Source organism: Coturnix japonica, chromosome Z, assembly GCF_054131305.1.
Source record: "Coturnix japonica strain WE chromosome Z, WE-NBRP24, whole genome shotgun sequence".
Classification (NCBI taxonomy): Eukaryota; Metazoa; Chordata; class Aves; order Galliformes; family Phasianidae; genus Coturnix; species Coturnix japonica.
The window spans coordinates 74,733,833-74,744,613 of record NC_140702.1 but is presented as its reverse complement, the minus strand read 5'-3'; the positions used below and the strand labels follow the sequence as shown (position 1 = coordinate 74,744,613).

The 10,781-nt window shown below is 42.3% G+C and overlaps 1 protein-coding gene across 2 annotated transcripts; it reads right to left on the bottom strand.

Annotated features, from left to right (window-relative positions):
• Positions 1-408: 408 nt before the first annotated feature.
• Positions 409-9,521, bottom strand: LOC146754205 (uncharacterized). 2 transcript variants are annotated; one of them, XR_014939408.1, is made up of 6 exons: positions 9,165-9,521; positions 8,929-9,030; positions 7,528-7,633; positions 5,845-5,949; positions 3,520-3,624; positions 409-2,693 (listed from the first exon to the last, which is right to left on the bottom strand). XR_014939408.1 is itself a non-coding variant. In XM_085528955.1 (5 exons), the coding sequence occupies exons 2-5, from the start codon at positions 7,598-7,600 to the stop codon at positions 2,560-2,562; spliced, it is 417 nt and encodes a 138-aa protein (XP_085385081.1). In that variant the 5' UTR covers positions 7,601-7,633; positions 8,929-9,521; the 3' UTR covers positions 409-2,559. The 2 variants fall into 2 exon arrangements, 1 of the variants encoding a protein (XP_085385081.1); XM_085528955.1 differs by having other exon boundaries at positions 8,929-9,521.
• Between the last annotated feature and the right edge of the window lie 1,260 nt (positions 9,522-10,781).

Here is a 10,781-nt window from a genome sequence, read left to right as displayed (position 1 = left end):
GCGACTAAGTCTCAACTCACAATCTACTGCGACTAAGTCTCAACTCACAATCTACTGCGACTAAGTCTCAACTCACAATCTGCTGCGACTAAGTCTCAACTCACAATCTACTGCGACTAAGTCTCAACTCGCAATCTGCTGCAACTAAGTCTCAACTCACAATCTACTGCGACTAAGTCTCAACTCACAATCTGCTGCGACTAAGTCTCAACTCACAATCTGCTGCGACTAAGTCTCAACTCACAATCTGCTGCGACTAAGTCTCAACTCAGAATCAACCTGAACAACTACAACAACTACATACACTGAACTAACAGCCCTTCTAGTGCTACCGTCCCCCACTTACCTGTCACACCTACCTTAGATTCTGCTCCGGCGCCTGCAGATGACAATTAATGACACACCACGTAGCTTAATGGTTACTTTATTATAGCTCCATTTACACAATACACAACTCATGCAGTCGTACAAACTCAATACAACAACAACATCATATTTACAAGCACAATGTGGATACAATAGTCAGTTACATGGCACAACATCCAGATATGCAGTACAAATACCACAAGATACAACTCACAAGATCCCAGTACTGAGTACAAACATCAGCACAGTCAATACAGAGCACAACATAGTTTACAGGCGCAGCATTGATACACTGAGAACATGGCACAGCACAATGTTCAACCATCGCATCAACGCATAGAGCACATTGCACAATACATTTCACAAGTACAACATCCATATACGCAGCAAATTGTCCATCCCAGGTTACAGGCGCAGCATCGATGTGTTGAGTGCAGGGCATGGCGCAGTTGACAGACGCAGCATCCAAATATACAGTACATTGCATGGCACAAGGTACAATTACAGCATCCAAATATACAGTACATTGCATGGCACAAGGTACAATTACAGCATCCAAATATACAGTACATTGCATGGCACAAGGTACAATTACAGCATCAGCACATTACATACACAGCAAGGCAAAATTGAAGTCAATAATGCAAACATGAATGGACTCAATATTAAAGCCAATTTGGTTAACAAGAATTGACTTGAAAGCTAAAGCCAATGTGGCACATTCAAAATGGCAGCACAGCGCTGAAACCAGCGTAACTCAAAATGGCCGCAAATGGGCGCAAGTCAAAGAGTGGCCGCAAATCGGCACGAGTCAAAGAGTGGCCGGGAAGCAACTCGGCTCCCTCAGGCCTTAAATGTAAGGTTACGGGGCTGGGTTAGCCCTAATAGAAAAAAATGGGCTAGCCCAGCCCCGTAAGCAAGGATAAATAAAGCCAATTTGGCTAAAATAATTTGATTTCAAAAATAAAGCCAATTAAATTAAGTTAATTTGAGTTAATTTGAGTTAATTTGAGTTAATTTGAGTTAATTTGAATTAATTTGAGTCAATTTGAGTCAATTTGAGTCAATTTGAGTCAATTTGGGCTAATTAGAGTTAATTTGGGATAATTAGGAGTAATTAGGGATAATTAGGGTTAACTTGAGCTGAGTTAACTTGAGTTAAATTTAAAAGCAATTTAGTTGAAATAAATGAATTTTAAACCAAAAGCCAATTTAATTGAGATTAATTGATTGCAAAACTTAAGCCAATTAGAATTAGATAATTAGATTACAAAGCAAAATCCAATGTGGTTGACAATAATTGAATAGAAAGCTGAAGCCAATTTGAGTTGAAATTAAATGACTCCAGAACAAAAGCCAATTTGGTTGACAAACAATAACTGCAAACGCTGAAATCAGCGTAAATCTCATAATGGCCGCAAATAGGCGCAAGTCAAAGAGTGGCCGCAAATGGGCACGAGTCAAAGAGTGGCCGGGAAGCAACTCGGCTCCCTCAGGCCTTAAATGTAAGGTTACGGGGCTGGGTTAGCCCTAATAGAAAAAAATGGGCTAGCCCAGCCCCGTAAGCAAGGATAAATAAAGCCAATTTGGCTAAAATAATTTGATTTCAAAAATAAAGCCAATTAAATTAAGTTAATTTGAGTTAATTTGAAGCCAAATTTAAAGACAATTTGGCTGATATTAATAGAAAACAAACCTTAAACCAAGTTGGTTAAGGTTAAATGATTGCAAAGTAAAAGCCAATTGGGTTAAAATTTAATGATTGCAAAGCTACAGCCAATTAGATTAAACTTAAATGGTTGTAAAGCTACAACCAATTTAAGTAACATTAAATGATTACAAAACTAAAGCCAATTTGGTCAAAAATAATGGCAAAACTAAAGTTAATTTGATTAACAATGACTGATTGAAAACTAAAGCCAATTTTGTTAAAATAATTAATTAAAAAGCTATAACCAATTAGACTAAGATTAATTAACAACAAAGCAAAAACCAATTTAGTTGCAATTAAATGATTACAAAACAAAATGCAATGTGGGTGAAGTTAATACATTACTAAGTTAAAACCAATTTCTTTAAGTGTGAAGTCAAACCTAAAACCAATTTGGGTAAGGTTAACTGAACTTGCGTTTAACCTTAAACCAATTTGATTAACAGAACTTAACTCAAAAACTAATTCCAATTAAATGGAGGTTAATTGACTAACATGTAGCTGATGTGCTGTTGTGGTGGATCGTCACCCCCCCAAAGCTTTATTAAACGCCAGCATGGCAGCATGGAACGCTGCATCAAAGGGGAACATCCATCAGCCAGGGAATATAAGGGCCCTAAGGAAGAAAAAGAGACAGTTAGATCAATGGGCTGAAGCCAGTGGGACATGAAAATGTAAAATAGTGGGCAAGGCCCAAAAATTTGCTACAATAAACACCAAAATGGAGCTAAAAGTACAAAACAAGAACACAGACAATGCCAAAATGAACAGCGAGGCCCAAAAGAGCAGCACAAAAAACATCAAAACAGAACATAATACAACACAAAACGCAGCAGAGAACAGGAATAGGGACATTAAAGCACAACAAAATGATGCAGGCAACCGCAAAATGGAAGAAAGCACCCGAGAGAAGATCAAAATATTGGGCAAAGCCCTACAAAAGAATGCAGGGAACACTGCAAAGGAGGGCAAAGCCCAAGAGAACAAGAAAAGGAATGGCAAAATGGACTGCAAAGCCCAAAAGAATGATGCAATGGATGCCTAAATGGACGGCAAAGTCCAAAAGAATGATGCAATGGATGCCTAAATGGACGGCAAAGTCCAAAAGAATGATGCAATGGATGCCTAAATGGACGGCAAAGTCCAAAAGAAGGATGCAAGACAGACCAAAATGGAGGGCAAAACCGAAGAAAACGACGCAAGGAACACCAAAATGGAGGGCAAGGCCTAAGAGATTGCCTCAATTCATGTCAAAATGGAGGGCAAGAAAAACACTGCAAGAAACAACTGAGCAACAGCAAAGACAAAACACAAAGACAACACACTAAGACAAGCACAGACAGCCCATAGGACACCACGGAGTGCAGAAATGAAGTCAAAACCACTAACCTCGCATCTCAGTACATAACAAGTAAAAACCAATTGCTATGTGCTGCCCTTACCTGCTGGGCTGAGAGTTACCATCAGCAAAGTTGGTCGAAGCAATGCAGGTTTCTGTTCCTCGCTGCTCTCATCAGGAGCCGCACATCTCTGTGCTCTGCTGGAACCTGTTGGACACAACACAGCAATGAAGGCACTGCCACCATCTGGAGAACAGCTCATAGACACAGCACTCACCTTGGGGTTGGTAAGGAGGGATGGAGAAACCAATAGGGCCCCATAAGACCCCATAGGAAACAATAAGACCCCATAGGAAACAATAAGACCCCATAGGAAACAATAAGACCCCATAGGAAACAATAAGACCCCATAGGAAACAATAAGACCCCATAGGAAACAATAAGACCCCATAGGAAACAATAAGACCCCATAGGAAACAATAAGACGCCATGGGAAACAATAAGACGCCATAGGAAACAATAAAAGACGCCATAGGAAACAATAAAAGACGCCATAGGAAACAATAAAAGACGCCATAGGAAACAATAAAAGACGCCATAGGAAACAATAAAAGACGCCATAGGAAACAATAAGACCCCATAGGAAACAATAAGACCCCATAGGAAACAATAAGACCCCATAGGAAACAATAAGACCCCATAGGAAACAATAAGACCCCATAGGAAACAATAAGACGCCATAGGAAACAATAAGACGCCATAGGAAACAATAAGACGCCATAGGAAACAATAAGACGCCATAGGAAACAATAAGACCCCATAGGAAACAATAAGACCCCATAGGAAACAATAAGACCCCATAGGAAACAATAAAAGACGCCATAGGAAACAATAAGACCCCATAGGAAACAATAAAAGACGCCATAGGAAACAATAAAAGACGCCATAGGAAACAATAAGACCCCATAGGAAACAATAAGACCCCATAGGAAACAATAAGACCCCATAGGAAACAATAAAAGACCCCATAGGAAACAATAAAAGACCCCATAGGAAACAATAAAAGACCCCATAGGAAACAATAAGACACCATAGGAAACAATAAGACGCCATAGGAAACAATAAGACGCCATAGGAAACAATAAGACGCCATAGGAAACAATAAGACGCCATAGGAAACAATAAGACCCCATAGGAAACAATAAGACCCCATAGGAAACAATAAGACCCCATAGGAAACAATAAGACCCCATAGGAAACAATAAAAGACCCCATAGGAAACAATAAAAGACCCCATAGGAAACAATAAAAGACCCCATAGGAAACAATAAAAGACCCCATAGGAAACAATAAGACGCCATAGGAAACAATAAGACGCCATAGGAAACAATAAGACGCCATAGGAAACAATAAGACGCCATAGGAAACAATAAGACGCCATAGGAAACAATAAGACGCCATAGGAAACAATAAGACGCCATAGGAAACAATAAGACCCCATAGGAAACAATAAGACCCCATAGGAAACAATAAAAGACGCCATAGTAAACAATAAAAGACGCCATAGGAAACAATAAAAGACCCCATAGGAAACAATAAGACGCCATAGGAAACAATAAGACACCATAGGAAACAATAAGACGCCATTGGAAACAATAAGACCCCATAGGAAACAATAAGACCCCATAGGAAACAGTAAGACCCCATAGGAAACAATAAAAGACCCCATAGGAAACAATAAGACCCCATAGGAAACAATAAGACCCCATAGGAAACAATAAAAGACCCCATAGGAAACAATAAAAGACCCCATAGGAAACAATAAGACGCCATAGGAAACAATAAAAGACCCCATAGGAAACAATAAGACCCCATAGGAAACAATAAGACCCCATAGGAAACAATAAGACGCCATAGGAAACAATAAGACCCCATAGGAAACAATAAAAGACCCCATAGGAAACAATAAAAGACCCCATAGGAAACAATAAAAGACCCCATAGGAAACAATAAAAGACCCCATAGGAAACAATAAAAGACCCCATAGGAAACAATAAAAGACCCCATAGGAAACAATAAAAGACCCCATAGGAAACAATAAAAGACCCCATAGGAAACAATAAAAGACCCCATAGGAAACAATAAAAGACGCCATAGGAAACAATAAGACGCCATAGGAAACAATAAGACGCCATAGGAAACAATAAGACGCCATAGGAAACAATAAGACGCCATAGGAAACAATAAGACCCCATAGGAAACAATAAAAGACCCCATAGGAAACAATAAGACCCCATAGGGTTACCATAATGACCCATAGGACCACAGGGCTCATGGAAGGCAGGAGGTGATGATGGAGATAATGGAACGTTACCTTCAATCTCAGTACGTAACAAGTAAAAACCAATTGCTATGTGCTGCCCTTACCTGCTGGGCTGAGAGTTACCATCACAAAGCTGGGTCCAAGCAATGCAGGTTTCTGTTCCTCGCTGCTCTTGTCAGGAGCCGCACATCTCTGTGCTCTGCTGGAACCTGTTGGACAAAAAAAAAGCAATGAAGGCACTGCCACCATCTGCAGGGTAACACAGTGCAATCATTACAATAACTGTGATGAAACAGAGCAATAGGATGTAATTCATACTACGAGGGATATAATTAATGCGATGAGGGATATAATCAATGCTATTGATAAGTTTAAATATGCAGTAAGTTTACCAACTGTATTCCACACTAGGATTATTATTGAAGTAACTATCATAGAAAACACAGGGCAGCAATTTTTAGAGCTACATTTACGATAGCAAACATCTTAATATTGGGTTAAGACTTATATGAACAAATACACTACAGGTTACAGTATTTATAACTACAGACCTCATTAAGTCAGAGGGGAGCAGATCAAGATCAACACAAACAAAACCTCCGAGCACAACCCAAAGACAAGCAGAACAACCACAAAGACACTGCAAGAGAAAAGCAAAGCAAGCAGCAAAAGGTAAGACAAAGACAAAACAATAAGGAAATGCAAGGGAAAAGCCAAAGCAAAAGCAGCAGTAAAGAAACCATTATAGGAACACCAAGAAGAAAGACCAAGGGGAAAGCAGAGTCACAAACCAAGAGAATGATAAAGGGAACGCTGAAATAGAAGGCAAAGCCCAATAGACCACTAACAGGGCAATTCCCAATAGAACAACACAAGGAACAGCAAAATGGAGAGCAAGTCCTGATAGAACGACGCAAGGAACGCCAAAATGGAGGGCAAGGCCTAAGAGAACGACAAAAGGAATGCCAAAATGGAGGGCAAGGCCTAAGAGGACGACGCAAGGAACACCAAAATGGAGGGCAAGGCCTAAGAGAACGACGCAAGGAATGCCAAAATGGAGGGCAAGGCCTAAGAGGATGACGCAAGGAATGCCAAAATGGAGGGCAAGACCCAATAAAACAACGCAAGGAACACCAAAATGGAGGGCAAGGCCTAAGAGGACGACGCAAGGAATGCCAAAATGGAGGGCAAGGCCTAAGAGAACGACGCAAGGAACACCAAAATGGAGGGCAAGGCCTAAGAGAACGACACAAGGAATGCCAAAATGGAGGGCAAGGCCTAAGAGAACAACACAAGGAATGCCAAAATGGAGGGCAAGGCCTAAGAGGACGACGCAAGGAACACCAAAATGCAGGGCAAGACCTAAGAGAACGACGCAAGGAATGCCAAAATGGAGGGCAAGGCCTAAGAGGATGACGCAAGGAATGCCGAAATGGAGGGCAAGACCCAATAAAACAACGCAAGGAACACCAAAATGGAGGGCAAGGCCTAAGAGGACGACGCAAGGAATGCCAAAATGGAGGGCAAGGCCTAAGAGGACAACGCAAGGAATGCCAAAATGGAGGGCAAGGCCTAAAAGAATGCCTCAAATCATGTCAAAATGGAGGGCAAGAAAAACACTGCAAGAAACAGCTGAGCAAAAGCAAAAACAAAACACAAAGACAACACAGTAGGACAAGCACAGACAGCCCATAGGACACCACAGAGTGCAGAAATGAAGTCAAAACCACTAACCTCGCATCTCAGTACATAACAAGTAAAAAACAATTGCTATGTGCTGCCCTTACCTGCTGGGCTGAGAGTTACCATCAACAAAGCTGGGTCCAGGCAATGCAGGTTTCTGTTCCTCGCCGCTCTCATCAGGAGCCGCACATCTCTGTGCTCTGCTGGAACCTGCTGGACAAAAAAAGGCAATGAAGGCGCTGGGATATAATTAATGCTATTAGGGATATAATTAATGCTATTACGGATATAATTAATGGTACTTTTAAGTCTAGATTTGCAGTAAGTTTAACAATTGTATCCCACACTACGATCATAATTAAAGTGACTTTCACATAAAGCACTGAGCATCACTTTTATGACTGCACTTATCAGAACAGACGCCTTGAGTATTGGGTAAATATGAGGTAAATATTAGTTCCATTAACAAATACAGGTTACAGACTTTATCGCTACAACCCGCAATAAGCCAGGGGAGCAGATCAAGATTAACACAAACAAAACCTCCCAGCAAATCCCAAAGACCAAACGCAAGCAGAACAACCACAGAAAGACGCTGCAACAGAAAAGCAAAGCAAGCAGCCAAGGGTAAGGCAAGGGCAAAAGCAATAAGGAAAGCCAAGGGAAAACCAAAGCAAAAGCAACAGCAAACAGACCATTATAGGGAACACCAAGAACAAAGGCCAAAGGGAAAACAGCGTGGGGAGCCAAGAGAACAACAAAGGGAACAATGAAAGAGAGGGCAAGGCCCAAAAGAATGCTGCATGGAACTGCAAAATAGAGCAAGGCCATAAAGAACGCTACAGAGAAAATCAAGATGGAGAGCAAGGCCCAAAAGGGCACATACAACAACAAGATGTAGGGCAAGGCCTAAAAGAACGCTGCATGGAACTGCAAAACAGAGGGCAAGGCCCAAAACAGCACTGCTGAAACATCAAGATGGAGGGCAAGGGCCAAAAAAAGACCACGTAAAACATCAAGATGGAGGGCAAGGCCAAAGAGAACATCACGCAGAACATCAAGATGAGGACAAGGCCCAAAAGAACACTGCAAGGAACATCAAGATGGAGGGCAAAGCTGAAGAGAAAACTGCAGCAAACACCAAGATGGATGGCTAGGCCCAAAAGGGCACTACAAGAAACATCAAGATGGGGGCAAGGCCCAAAAGGGCACTACAAGAAACATCAAGATGGGCAAGGCGGCAGAGGAAACTGCTTGGAACTCCAACATGGAATGAAAGGCTGAAGGGAATGAAGCACCAAAATGAACAACAAGGCCCATAGAATGAACAGAACAGCAAAATGAGGAACAAAGGAAACACTGCAGGAAATGCTGGGGAAACAGCAGAGAACAGAGGAAAAGAGAATGCAGACAGATGAGAGCAGACATTATCATTATAATAATGGAACGTTACCTTCAATTTCAGTATGGAACAGGTAAAAAGCAATTGTGTGTGCTGCCCTTACCTGCTGGGCTGAGAGTTACCATCAGCAAAGCTGGGTCTGGAGCATCCCAGGCAATGCAGGTTTCTGTTCCTCGCTGCTCTCAGCAGTAGGATAGAATCCATGCTATTAGGGATAGGATAAATACTATTAGAAATAGAAGTAATGCTATTTCTAAGGTTAAAGGTGCAATTACTTTAAAATGGCATTTTGCACTATCATTAGAATTAATAGAATTAAAAACAAAGGGTTCTACTTACAGATACTCTGCAGACAACTGCAGTTATCACTAAATTTCCCATTAAGGCCATAAAGTTCCTGCAATTATCCCAAAAAGTTCCCTTCAGGTCAACATTAACATGAACGCTGCCTCCCAGCAAACCCCATAGAGCCAAAGGCAAAGGCAGAACAACCACAGAAAGCCCCAACAAAAGAGAAGCAAAGAAACACCAACAGTAAGGCAAGGGCAACAGTAATAGAACAGCCAAGGGAAAGTCTAAGGTAAAGAAACAGCAAGGAGAGTGGTATGAAACACCAAGAACAGAGGGCAAAGGGAAGGCAGCGTAGGAGGCCAAATGGAAACAGCAAAAGAACACTGCAGGAACATCAAAAAGGAGGACATGGCCCAAGAGAACATGGCAGGGAACAGCAAGATGGAGAGCAAGGCCCAAAAGGGCACATACAACATCAAGATGTAGGGCAAGGCCTAAAAGAACGCTGCATGGAACTGCAAAACAGAGGGCAAGGCCCAAAACAGCACTGCTGAAACATCAAGATGGAGGTCAAGGCCAAAAAAGACCACGTAAAACATCAAGATGGAGGGCAAGGGCCAAAAAAAGACCACGTAAAACATCAAGATGGAGGGCAAGGCCAAAGAGAACATCACGCAGAACATCAAGATGAGGACAAGGCCCAAAAGAACACTGCAAGGAACATCAAGATGGAGGGCAAAGCTGAAGAGAAAACTGCAGCAAACACCAAGATGGATGGCTAGGCCCAAAAGGGCACTACAAGAAACATCAAGATGGATGGCAAGGCCCAAAAGGGCACTACAAGAAACATCAAGATGGGGGGCCAGGCCCAAAAGGGCACTACAAGAAACATCAAGATGGGGGCAAGGCCCAAAAGGGCACTACAAGAAACATCAAGATGGGGGGCAAGGCCCAAAAGGGCACTACAAGAAACATCAAGATGGGGGGCAAGGCGGCAGAGGAAACTGCTTGGAACTCCAACATGGAATGAAAGGCTGAAGGGAATGAAGCACCAAAATGAACAACAAGGCCCATAGAATGAACAGAACAGCAAAATGAGAACAAAGGAAACACTGCAGGAAATGCTGGAGAAACAGCAGAGAACACAGGAAAAGAGAATGCAGAAGGATGAGAGCAGATATTATCATTATAATAATGGAACATTACCTTCAATCTCAGTATGGAACAGGTAAAAAGCAATTGTGTGTGCTGCCCTTACCTGCTGGGCTGAGAGTTACCATCAGCAAAGCTGGGTCCAGGCAATGCAGGTTTCTGTTCCTCGCTGCTCTCAACCGGAGCCGCACATCTCTGTGCTCTGCTGGAACCTGTAGGACACAACACGGCAATGAAGGCACTGCCCACATCTGCAGGGCAGCTCATAGACACAGCACTCACCTTAGGTTTGGTATGGAGGGATGTTGGAACCACTGGGGCCCCATGAGACCCCACTGGAACCACTGGGGCCCCACATAAGACCCCATTGGACCTTATAAGGTCAACAACCCAGTGCAAGACCAACCAAGGTCCTGAAATCACACAGTCTGTGGGTCCAGATGAGATGCATCGCAGACTGAGAAGTGGTGACAATGGGGTGCAGTCCGGTGAGCAGAAACACAGCCAACATGG

Coding starts and splice junctions, on each gene's coding strand:
- LOC146754205 (XM_085528955.1), bottom strand. CDS start 7,600: ATGAGAGCGGCGAGGAACAGAAACCTGCATTGCCTGGACCCAGCTTTG. Junction 5,950..7,527: donor GGTAACTCTCAGCCCAGCAG/GTAAGGGCAGCA, acceptor TTTGTCCAACAG/GTTCCAGCAGAGCACAGAGA. Junction 2,694..3,519: donor GGTAACTCTCAGCCCAGCAG/GTAAGGGCAGCA, acceptor TTTCTTCCTTAG/GGCCCTTATATTCCCTGGCT.